This window comes from Alosa pseudoharengus, unplaced genomic scaffold, assembly GCF_046254945.1.
Source record: "Alosa pseudoharengus isolate Yale_2024_CS ecotype anadromous, Long Island Sound unplaced genomic scaffold, YU_APseudo_1.1 YU_APseudo_1.1_scf_8, whole genome shotgun sequence".
Lineage (NCBI taxonomy): Eukaryota > Metazoa > Chordata > Actinopteri > Clupeiformes > Clupeidae > Alosa > Alosa pseudoharengus.
In genome coordinates this window covers 41,093,465-41,106,480 of record NW_027468870.1, presented here as the reverse complement: position 1 = coordinate 41,106,480, position 13,016 = coordinate 41,093,465, and the positions used below count along the sequence as shown (strand labels likewise).

The following is a 13,016-nucleotide window of genomic DNA, read 5'->3' as shown; positions in this document are numbered from 1 at the left end:
AACAAACCATTTTGTGGAATGATGCATCATCATATGAAATTTGCAACAGTGTGACTCAAAAACAGTCTCTGGTGGCCTATAAGTGACATCACACTCTGTCTGCCACTCGTTGCTTGCAGGTTATGCTTTGCATGTGTGGCATTCTGAGACGTTCTTTAATTCGCGACCATTATCGCTCAGTCAGTTGGAATTGCCGTTTGCTTATTCAAAGTCTAAAGACAGTCCAAAGTAGCCTGGGCTATTCGAAGTGTCCGATTATTGCACATCATTTTTTACGTCATTTTGAAGAGCCACTGCATACCTGTGTGTGTTGGCGTGTTGTTGCAAAATCGCAGAGTCATTTTATTCAAGCAAACAGCATACAGGGGGTCTTTATTGTTGAGGTCAGACATGTTGACACATCTTACACTCCCTTAACTTTTTACCCGTGTAACCTACACTGATCCAGTTCTGCCAAAGCCCTGCTTCTATCCTCACTGGTAGTACAGTGCTGTGTGGGAGGGGGAGTGGCTAGCGGCAAAAGCCAATGTCTGCTTCTTTTACCGATATATTTAACGATATCTTTTGCATTTCTTATTCAAACAACGTCAAATGTGGCACTGCACTTACTCATGCCCGTAGCAAGACACCTGCCAAGTTTGAAATCAGTCTGAACGGTCTGTGAGATATGTGTGCCACAGACATTAGGACACACAGACAGACACACAGACGCTTCTTGCTTTATAGATAGATACTGACTACTCCATGAGTGACCATCACCAACACCAATGCTTGCTGTACGGTCGATTGCAAACCATAACTAAGTTGGTGACTAAGGCTAACATTAATTGCAACAAGAGTTGAGAAGAGTTAAAACAGCCCGCCATCACTTGTGTGCAAAATGCACAAGACATGATCATACGATGCCTCGTTTCCTGTCCATTACAGTTGTTGCAGTGAACAGAGAAGCGTGCGGTTGCCCTCCGCAGCAGCAGCAACAGCTACAGCTGTGCCTGTGCGTGCAGATAGAGATTATTGTGGATCTCATTTGTTGGAATCTGTCGCTCAAGAATTATAAGTGTTATTAACTTTATTTTTTAAAATTGAGCTCGAGGTTTTCAAAAAAGGTGATAGGTACTCTAAATCAAGACAAGTCTCTAAATCTTATGCAAGTTACAGCATTAAACAGCGTCGGGCCCTCGTTGGCAGCCTTCTTTATCGCCCAGCTCGCCTCAGCTGGCAGCCATTCACTCATTTCTCTGCATGTTCTTTTTTAAAACGTGCATCTTTTTCTCTTTTGTTCTGGGAGGTAGCCTCACGAAAATCTGCACTGCTGCCGGCTTGTGCCTCCACATCACCCATAATGCTTGACTGCATTGCATTCTCCACATTTTTACTTTCCGGGCTCCAATGGCCTTTTTACAGCTGTTATGAAACCATGGATTAGACCTGCGGTATGGCTTTCCTGTAGTCTTTGGGACAGTTTTGCCTGCAATTGCAATTAAAGTGTCTGTAAAAACCTGTACAGGATTCTCCATGTTCTGAGGCATCTGACCTCGCTATTGCTGGGGCATCATCCAAATCTCGACTCAACAGTCTTCTTTTAGGGGATTGTTTAGTAGCCACATTGCTCAAGTACCAGGATCTCTTCCTCCATTAACACGGGTAGCAACTCACGGCAAACAAGTCACCCCATTTGTCGCCTCTTACGATCAGCAAGGGTTCCCACGGGGGGGTCCTTGGAGGTACAGTCATTTGTGTAGAGGGAGAAGAGCTATGGGGAAAGGACACACCCCTGTGGTGCACCAGTGCTGGTTGTACGTGTTCCAGATGTGACATCTCTCAGCCGCACATGCTGACTCCTCTCAGTCAGGAAGCTGGAGATCCACTGACAGATGGCAGGAGATACAGTGAGCTGAGAGTGTTTGGCAGTGAGGATTTCAGGTATGATGGTGTTGAACGCCGAGCTGAAGTCCACAAATAGGATCCTGACATAGGTCCCTGGCTGGTCAAGGTGTTGCAGGATGAACTGCAGCCCCATGTTCACTGCATCATCCACTGACCTGTTTTGTATGTTATACTTGTGATGAACTCTGAAATAAAATTGTGCATATAAATCCAGTGTATCTAGATTAGATTAGATTATATTAGATTCAACTTTATTGTCATTCTGCAGAGTGCAAGTGTCGTGCACGAGGGGCTACAACTTCCCCAGAACACAGGCCTTAGATCCACCCAAGACACATGCAACAAAGTTTAGATTTGTTTATTGTATGTAGTTATTTTATTTATTTATACAAAGGCACACAGGACTGGAGGTCAGCAGACTGATAGAAAACGGCACCACTAGGGGCAGTCACACACTGCTAACAGTCACAGCAATAATCACACAATCAGTTCAAATCCAGCAAAACTTAGTTCAATAGCAATACACACTAGTGACACAATCCACACAAAGAGGGGGGAATGGGGAAGCCCCCAACCTAGGCAGCAGCTGGTGCTGAAACACCCCCAGTATCCCACAAGTCCCCTCCCCACAGTCCCTTCTAGTAAAAATTGTCCCCGCCGACCAGTATAAAAGAAACAGTCCAAGCTCGGGGTAGCCGAATACAAAGATTAGACAAACCCACAATTAAGGCCACCAGCACAAGTTCACAGTTCAGCCTCCAGTGAGGAAAATGGACCGCGTTGTGCAGTTCAGGCCACAGCGAATGGTCCCTTGTCGACGGCTGCAGGCGTAGTGGTTCAGGCTCCGCTCCCACGGCTAAAGCGGAACAAACAAACAGTGGCTTAGTCGACGTCTTCACCGAGCAGTAGGCAGAGGCTACAATGGAGCTAAATATCAAGAGCTAAATATCAAGTAATTAAGAAGAAGGACTTCTCTTTTCCTCGGAATAGAGAGCGCTGAAAAAGTATTTTAGATCACGTGCTGTTCGTCGCAGGTCCAAGATGTGGATCGGATCACCCGTCGCTGTCCACACACCTCTCCCAATGTGTAGCCCCTCATCAGCTGTTGGCCTCCTCCAGCAACACTTCCCCGCTGCAAAACAGCTGTGGTCAGAACACAAGCCGCTATGCACCGCGGCTTCACAAGTCTTCACACAGGTACAAATGCACAATATCGCAACAATCACGTCCCTTTTTAAAGTACTTAGCTTGCGTTGAATCGTTGAGTCACCACGGCGTTGCTCTTTCGGCCGTCTTCCAGTAGGCCCACACAGCCAGCGGCGTCGCACGTCCCCAGACAGCCGGCGATCCGTCTCTGCCCCATAATTTCAGACTGCCCTTTTTATGGAGAGGGAGAACCTATCCCTTTCCAGAGCTCATTTCAGACCCATCAAGCAATCATACATCATTGGCAATTAGCCAGGTGTCCCACACGATCGTAGTTCATCAAAACAAAAGCAACAGTCCCATTGCGAGTCACTATACAGTCCATCATACACAGAATGGTCATTATATCAACAATCAGCCAGTAAACATTATACAGGATATACACAATATAACATCAGTACCCAGTAATCAAGCCCGACCCACCATTGTCCATAGCCACCCACGACATTTTCCTCCCCCCTTTACCAGTGGTCGACCACTAAGCTAATGTCCGAACCGTGCAGGGGGCATCCCGAAGTTACCTTTGTTGGAATGCCTAAGTTCGAGCACAGTATGCCCACTCTCTGCACCCCCCACTGAGGTAAGCAATGGCCTCGCCCCACCCTGTTGCACTGAACTTGGGCCAGGTTTGCTTACCCCTACTTGGTTCTGGGAAGGGACTGGGTGCCTCAGATCATACTGAAGATTCACAGGCCAGAACCCTACCTCCTCCTGCGAAGCCGCCCTTCTTGGCTTTCCCACTTCACTGCTCAATGGCCAACCCCCAGGACAGGAGCGCAGATTGTTTTGGTGGATTGTACGTGTGGGGCAAACAATGTTTACCTAATGCATTAACTCAAGACCTCAAATGTTTTCTAAACAACAAAAACAGAAAGGATGCAGCAGGTAGCAAATGTAGAAGAGTAATTTCCAATGAAAGAACAAAACGCTGAATGAAGCCCAAAGCTGTACTGATGTTAAAGCACACACACGGTAAAATAAAAGTGAACAAAAGGTAAATTTAGCAAAGGTGACAAAATTAATATAGGCTATTGTTAATGAAAGAAGGCCTACTAGGCTACTTTTAGCTGACCAATGCCGAATCTGAAATTGCGAATATTAACAATGTTGCCGAACTCTTTGAATGTTGCACCCTGGTTAGAGACCAACTCAAAAGTAAAGTAACGATAACGAGTAAGATGTTACTTTCCAAAATGACTAACGAGTAAAGTAATTTCATTACAATTTAAAGAAGTAACGAGTAACTTGTAACGCATTACTTTTTTTGAGTAACGACCCCAACACTGCCCCTGGTTTTCTGACCACGGTCGGAAACGAGGCAATCAGGAAAGGTTAACACTAGCGGCAGGATGGAGAAACAAACAACCCCATGAATCTCTTTATTAATAGCCTATGAAATGACGTGTTTTCTCCTGCATCTCCATTATTGCTCGGGCATAGTTTTGCGGGAGCAGGCGGGAGTGGTCAGAAATTTAGCGGGAGCTGGCGGGAGCTGGATGAAGAAGCGCAGGGCGGGACTACCATTTTCGTTCCATTGGTGAATCCTGATATGCTTCATCTTGTTAAACTAAAGTATCTTTGTTAGTGATGTGACTGTAACCTACATTAACCTTATTGTGTCTGCAACAATACTTTTATTGAATGTGAAAATGTGTCCTGTTCACTTGACATGTGTTTACTGTTTCTTCAGCTTTGGCTCTGAAAGGAATTGATTATGACCAGAATAATGTAAACCTTGTAAAAGATGGTGGGCAACAGGTAGGGCACCAGTTAGTATCTATCTTGAGTTTCAGTAGTGTAATACCACAAAATGTTACCATGCCAATGCCCAAACTGATAGTGATCATTGTTTTCTCAGGTAACAGATCAATACAAAAAAATAAACCCCATGCAGCAAGTACCTACTTTGACCATTGATGACATGACATTGTCTCAGTCGGTAAGCTGCTCTCATGAACTAACACTGTTCTGTTGTGACCTATTCTTTTGACTCTTCCTTCTTATGACATGATTATAACATTATTATCAGGGACGACTCCCTCTACCTTATAAACATCACTGTAACCACATAATGTAAGCTCAAAATGTATTTTGTATCACGAGAAGGTTAATACTAGCCTGGCTATCACCAGAACGATTCTCGTCTGGGGTGCTTTGTTCAGGGGAGTAACCAGCAGTGAAATTAAACTTAAACTGGTACATTAAACTTGTGCTGAATCTTTTAGGAAGTACAGGAAATACATCTTTCTTGTAAACAAGTTTTAAATACAGTTGTTAACTTAATTCCAAAGAATTAAGATAGACATCTGTGTAATTTTAAAGGGGGGAAATAAGCATTGAATGCATCAACACTTTTTTCAGTAAGTATAATTCCAATAAGGCTATCCACATGACATTAGGACTCAGGAAATCACACGTCACAGAAGATGCCGTTACAACACAGTTAATGCTCCACCGGAAACAAAAAGGCCGGATTGAGAGACTTTAGTGCAAGTAGGTCATTGAGAAAACAATAGGCAAAGCACTCCACAACCATGGCTTCTATGCATGCTCACCCCGCAAGACTCCATTACTGTCAGCATATAGTCTGGTCATATGAGAGCAAAATTTATATTGATACTATTTACAGTACACCATGTTAAAATACTCTGTTTTTCCTCTCAATCTATTCTTATCTTCTTCTTAGTCCCTTCAGAGAAACAGGTGAGATCTCAATAAGACTTAGGGCCCTATTATGACAGTCTAAAGCGCACAGGCGAATAGTTTAAACAAATTTCGGGGTTTGTCCAGTCCATATTGGGTGTGGTTTAGGTATGAAACATTATGAAACGTCCGGTGCACTGGACAAGAAGGTGGGCCTTATGTTTCTTAATCAGTCATGGGTGTGTTTTGGGCGTAACATCATTTAAACCAATGAGAAGGTCATCTGTGTGGAGCGCAACTTTAGTGGTACATTTGAAGGAATCTGCTTGCACTTGAGACTGTATGGAACAGTTATTCCACTAAGCCATGCTTTACTAAAACCTAGCATAGTATAGCCTTCACGCATTTGCACTCGTCTATTATTTGAACTCATTGGCAAAGTAAAACTAACTTCACCGTGGTGTCAGTCAACGACAAAACAGTTCATTCTTCACAGTTATTTACTTTCACTATTGACTGACAATGGGTTAGCATCGAAAACATAGGCTGGAAAAAGCAACACTTACCCTAATAATGTTCGAATGACTGAATAAAACAACGTTTATCCTATAGAGGAGTTGCTTATATCTTGTGACAGTGCGTCTTCAGCTGTGCACTTGCCTAATCATTTTAAACGTCATTACCAATTTGCATATCAAAAGCTGGTGAATAACTACTCATTGTGAGATGTAGTTCGTAATATCGTTATTCTAATTATGTTTCCCATTGTAGCCTAATCATGTAATTTGTAATGTTTTGCATGGACGTGTGCTGGTGCGCGTTCATGGATGATAGAAGGATGGTGCGTTGTGCACCCGTCCATATGACTGTTGATAATGCGCTCTTAAAATAACATATAAACAACTCGCCATGGACTTCTGACCAGGTTTCTCTTGGTCAGTGGCGCAATGCGTTTTAGGTTGTGTACAATAGCGATTTTAGACAACACGCTAGATCCCCTCCATAGGTTGTTAATTGCCACACCCCCTGGCGCGTTGTTTAATATAAGAGACTTGTAAAATATGAATTTAACTTTACGCCGGGCAAATAACTAGCTTTCTGCCATGCGCCAGTTTGCAAAATAGCACCCCTAATCTATTTCTTGTGAGCGATACACACAAGACATTTTTGAGACCAGAAATTTTCCTTTAGGGAAGTCAACAAACAAAGCATTAAACAACGACTGAACGCCATAATCTCAAAATCATGAAAAAAATTAGTTATGATTTATAATGGGTTTTGCCAGGTCTTATGAAAGAATGTCCTACAAGCCATCATTAATAGTATGCATATCAATGATTGGAAATTATATTTTTCCCCTAGTTGGCCATCATCCAGTATATTGAGGAAACGCGCCCTGGACCTCACCTTCTTCCACCTGACCTCAAAAAGCGTGCCCAGGTGCGCATGATCTGTGACATCATTGCTTCTGGAATCCAGCCATTGCAGGTCAGCCTCAATTAGGGGTCCAAGCAGTGAAGCTGCTGAAACCTTACTACTTTTGTTCTCCTTATTAGGGTCCATGCAAAATGGATTTTTTGTTCTTGCAATAGCCATTATCACATGGAGGGTTTGGACACTTGACCAATTGTTAACATGTCATAATAATGTAATCTGATCAGGTGTGATATATACAATAACCATTTAATCGGAATAACGGTGCGACAATGGCACATTCATGCAAGCACATCGGTGCAGGGTTTTAAAATTGGGTTGGACAGGGCCACAGGGAAGTCTCAAGTAAGTGGCATGTGTGTATATTTAAACCTTCGGTGGTACAAGAATGTCAGCATAAAGGAGTCAATATGCACAGCCAACATTGAACTGCTGTCTGTCTATTCTTTCCCCAGATGTGCTGTGTTTGTTAATGGTAAATTATAAAGGGATGAATGGATTAGGCTACCTTTTTCATGAACATGAGCTTAAATAGGTCTATCAAATGACACCAATGGACTAATTATTTAGACTTGAAATTCAACAGTAGGGCTGGGCGATATGGCTGAAAACTGTATCACGATATAAGTATTTCATATCAGTCAATATCGATAATTATTGATTTTTTAAAAAAAAAATCTATTTCAGATAAGGACCAGAAGGGAAAAAAAAGTTAAATTTAAACACTTTTATTTTAAACTTAACCCTCCTCTGATTTTAATCACCTCAGTTATCAATCAAAGCAAACAGGGCAAAGAAATAGCAACACAATCATGAAATACACTCAAATAAATAAATGTGCACATAAATCTGAATTAAAAGCAGCACTGGTTGAAGCCTGGAAATATTGTAAACAAAGTAGCTTAATTTGCTAGTTTATCATAGTCTACTGGTTAGTTCAAATGGATACTTTTTCTCCTTGGGACAGGCCCGTTTGACTCTTGGAAAAGACTTTTCCATTTGCATCGGGACTGAGATGATAGAATTTAGCAGTCAATTTGAATGCAACAGTTTTTAACAAATTTGTGCAGCGTGCTAATGATGCTTACCGGATTTAATAGCAATTTAGCCAGTCGTCTTGCACGATTGTGAATGTTTGGGTTACATGTGCATGCTGAGGAGGGATGCGCCTGTTGAGAGGGAGAGGGAGAGAGAGAGAGAGAGAGTGTGTGTGCACGGGGCAAGGACTCCTTGAGAGTCTGTGTTGAGGTAGGCCTACTTCTATCGCCTACTCTGGTAGAGTTGCACATACTAGCTAGCTACAATGCAAGATATATTTCGTAGCGTATTTTTTATTGTATCGATTACATGTCTATTGCGATACATATCGCTATCGTTTTATCGCCCAGCCCTATTCAACAGGCAAGACTGAGAGAAACAAAACCGGCAGTTTTCCTGTATGCATCTTATCATGTAAATATCAGACATGACACCTAATGACCAATTTTTGCCTATTTATACAAAAATTATAACTTAGCCTACCACCCATATTAGTAGTAATAATGTTATACAAGTAGCCTGGTCAAATCAGTTCCATATCGCGGGTGACTTTGAAGTTCTTCAGAGCCCTATTTTTACAACCCCTGCTGTCTATACCACGTCCATTACGGACACTATCATCACTACTGTCACTGGCACCTCCAGCTATGTTGGGCAGAGGGTCGAAATAAGCATGGTATGCTTAGTGGACACTGTCGAAAAAGACGCACCTCCGTGACTATCAGTCAATAGACGATCGATCATATTCTCCAAAAGGCAGATATTCTCCTTCAGAATCAGAATAGGTGAATAGCAGACCAAAGACTTAATCACACGTGAATTTTTCAACATTTGGTGTATTTCTGCTTCAATTTGTGCAAAACTAAGGCCCGCATCGCTTCCGCGTTATGGAGGAAATGCACGTCTTCTTCGTGTGTTTCTCGCGTGTTTTCGCGAGCTTCCTGAAAACTTTGAAAAAAAAGGTTGAGCTTGAATCGAAACTCTGGGTGTCTGCCAACTAGTGGTCAAGAGTACAAATGAGATTTTACACTGTACTCGCGTCTATCGTCTGTTTTAATCAGTAATGACGCTTGTCGCAATATGCGACATGGGCGGTTAGCCTTTAGTTACTGTAACTCTTATCTTGCACACTACATTTTTGGATTATTCTACATTGGACTGCTGCCATTAGAGCTGCAGCCAGCCAGAAGCAGATGGGCTCCCCCTATTAAGTCAGGTTCTGCTCAAGGTTTCTTCCTGGAATAAGGGAGTTTTTCCTTGCCACAGTTGTCATATGGCGTGCTTGTAGGGGGTAAAGGGTTAAGGCTGCCAGTCTTCCGGTCGTGGTGTTCTTTAAATGTTTGAATATAAAGTCATGTAATCACAACATGTCACATACTAAGATCATTCTAAGGCAACCTGCTTAGAATCCACATCAACAGGGCCTAAGCATTTGTTAGCCTAACCATTTGTTAGCAAAGCCTATATATTTACAGTATATACTGCTAAGTATTTCTGATATGTTGCTTATTGGATCATGAACGTCCACAGTAGCGAAGATGAATAACTGATTATTCTCTATTATTGTGTTACATGTTCTTGATAATGACTGACTCTGCTCTATTATTGTGTTACATGCTCCAAATGTAAAGCACTTTAAGCTGCATTCTGTGTATGAAAGGTGCTATACAAATAAAGCTTATTATTATTATTATTATTATTATTACATTAACTATAATAATTTTAAAGGATAAATCGTTTTTGTTCATAATTGATATTTATGTTTTAGAACCTTTATGTGATCAAAAAGATTGGTGCTGAGAAAGATTCATGGGCCCACCATTTCATTCAGCGTGGGTTTGAAGGTGAGTTAAAACCTCTCAATGATACCACACTAACATTGGGCCCTATTTTGGTGATCAGAAACGGATGGTCAGAGGCGTAAAGTTTATAGACATTAACGCTGGATGCAAAAGGATTGTTCTTATGTTTCTTAATCAGTCATGGGCATAGCCGTGGGAAGTGGGGGTGCGGCAGCACCCCCTGCAGGAAAGCACGCGTATTTATGTGTCATACCACTCACGATCAGAAAAAAAGAAGCTCTCCGTCCCCCTGTCTATTATTCTATTATGCACTAAAAATGTTACATTAGACCTGGGAGATCTAAACAAAAACTAAACAAATTAACAAAACAAACCTGAGGGAGATATCCTATGACGCTAGCTTTATGGTACGACAATATGCCATATTAAGTAGCTGAATATTACCGTGAGTTTCCCAAGGATCTGAACACGGGCCGCCTCAATCTTCAGCTTAAAATGATGCATAGTGTTATCGGGGAGTCTCGGTGCACCACGGTGAAAGGTGGCATGGATATTGAGTAAGCTCCATCCACAAACAAGAGCTCTCTTCAGCGAGGTAGATGAACTTATTCATCTGTGTCTTTGCGTGCCTGTTTCAGTGGCCTCCTCAGAGCGTTCTTTCTCTTCTTTTTGAAAGTGTAGGTTAAAGGCTACACTGTGCGTTTATGATGTTAGCATTTGTTGTAGGCTATATTTGTGATATGTGGATCAATTTAATGTAGGCTAGCCTATGAATATTGCGTTGTGTAGGCTTATGTTATGCATATGTTTTGAGTCAATGTGTTCTGTCTAATATGCTCCCCCTCAGCGCTGGGCCCCCCGAAACCCAAAAAATGCAGTTTTTCCTAAATAACTACCTGAACCATGGCACGAGGATGAAGAACATTTTATGGTATGTTGGTCTCAAGGGCCCACATCAACCTAGCCAATAATCACTCATTTGTGATTTGCACCCCCCCCGGTAAAAAATGAAAATGCAATATCATTCTGCTTTAATCGCCCCTCTCTTCAGTAAAGACGTTCAGAACTGCACCAAATTTTATGTGTATGATTAACCTGACATTCTCTGGGGGTATGCCAAGTTTCGTAGAATTTCATCCATGGGGGGGTCTAAAAAATTAAGTTATGTGTACATTTAGTGACTGTACACTCATTGGTCTGTAGATGGTGGTGCACACATATACACATGCACACACACACAGGCACCCACATACTATCGGTATTAGAACGGCCGATACATAATTACAAATTCAGTAGGATTAAAAGAAAGCCAAAATAAATATTCATCATCATCATTATCATGGCTGCATTTCCAGTATTGGCGATAAGTAGTCGTTTGTCCACTAGATGGCGCATCCTTGCAGTGAGACGTAATTTTGTTGGAAGTTAATCTAAAGTGGGTTGGAAAGACACTACGCTTCCTACAAGGACAAGACTGTAGGCTACAGTAGTTTACCGCAGAGAACGTCTAAGGATAGGATGATTTCTGCATGACATGTAATTCCCATTTCCTCTTGAAGCCGAAATAAATCTGAGAATGTTTATCAGACATGCTTGTTTTTTACTGTAGGTAGGCTACGTTAATCCTATCAATAGCAGAACGTAGGTAAACTAGATGTACCGCAGAGCGGTACAAAATATGACCGCCGCCCAGTCCAGCACATTTTTTCCACAAAAATAAATCACGCTGAAAGGCCTATATGATTCTAACTGTCTCACTAAATTGCATTAGCCACACTCAATTCTCACTGGTATCTGCTAGACAACAAGTACCAAAACATGATTCGTTCATAGATTTCACATGTAAAATTCATTTTATACATGTGTTTGTGCATGTGCATGCATGTGTACATATGTCTACTGTGTGAGTATGTGTCATACGTATGATTACTGTGAATGTATGTGTGTGCGTGTGTATCTGTTTATGCACATGGGTTAACATGACCCCTGGAGGCAAACATACAGAAAAAATTGGTCATCCTAGGTCCTACGGTTCTCAAGATATTCACAGAAAACTGTGTCTGCCCTACCCTCCTTTCGGGGGGTCCAGTACAGCGGGGGGGCTACAGATCAAAACGATTAACCTGACATTCTCTGGGGGTATGCCAAGTTTCGTAGAATTTCATCCATGGGGGGGGTCTAAAAAATTAAGTTATGTGTACATTTAGTGACTGTACACTCATTGGCCTGTAGATGGTGGTGCACACATATACACATGCACACACACACACAGGCACCCACATACTATCGGTATTAGAACGGCCGATACATAATTACAAATTGGGTGGGATGGGTTGACATGCCCCCTTAAGACCAACATACAAAAAAAAGGTGGACCTCCTAGGCCCTATGGTTCTCGAGATATTCACAGAAAACTGTCTCCGGCCACCTACAGGCCAGTTGGTGTATAGTAACATAAATGAATTTATTGTGTGGCCCCCCATGAACGGAATTCCACGAAACTTGGCGTGCATTCAGAGGGTGTCATAATGATCGATCCTACACTTCCAATTTCGTGCAGTTTTGACTATGTTAGGTCACAGATACCTGCGATTACAACACCTCATTTTTACTTTTTTGTGTTTAACTAGGTGGCGCTATACATGAAATGAGTGGTTATGGAATGGGTTGACATGGCCCCTTGAGATCAACATACAAAAAAAAAAGGTCCTCCTAAACCTTACGGTTCTCGAGATATTCACAGAAAACTGTGTCTGCCCTACCCTCCTTTCGGGGGGTGCAGTCCAGCGGGGGGGCTACTAAAAAAATCTGACTAAACCTATATGACCGTCGCTTCGCTGCGCGGTGGTCATAAATAATGTTACCGTTAGCATGGTTGAGTGATGGAGGCCAATTTGATTATTGATGTATTTGTAGAAAACCATAAATGCCTTTATAGGCTACCAAGCAAATCGATAACAGCACTAATTGTATCTTTCGACTGTCATCTCATTTGCTTATGACCAT

General features: G+C 42.1%; 1 protein-coding gene across 1 annotated transcript in view; it reads left to right on the top strand.

The window, feature by feature from the left end:
- gstz1 (glutathione S-transferase zeta 1) overlaps window positions 1–13,016 on the top strand; it is a 29,339-nt gene that overhangs the window by 9,907 nt on the left and 6,416 nt on the right. The window contains exons 3-6 of the mRNA XM_076273529.1: window positions 4,784–4,851; window positions 4,952–5,032; window positions 7,099–7,224; window positions 9,977–10,052. Of these exons, the coding sequence (XP_076129644.1) occupies window positions 4,784–4,851; window positions 4,952–5,032; window positions 7,099–7,224; window positions 9,977–10,052 (351 nt within the window). The remainder of the gene's footprint in view (window positions 1–4,783; window positions 4,852–4,951; window positions 5,033–7,098; window positions 7,225–9,976; window positions 10,053–13,016) is intronic.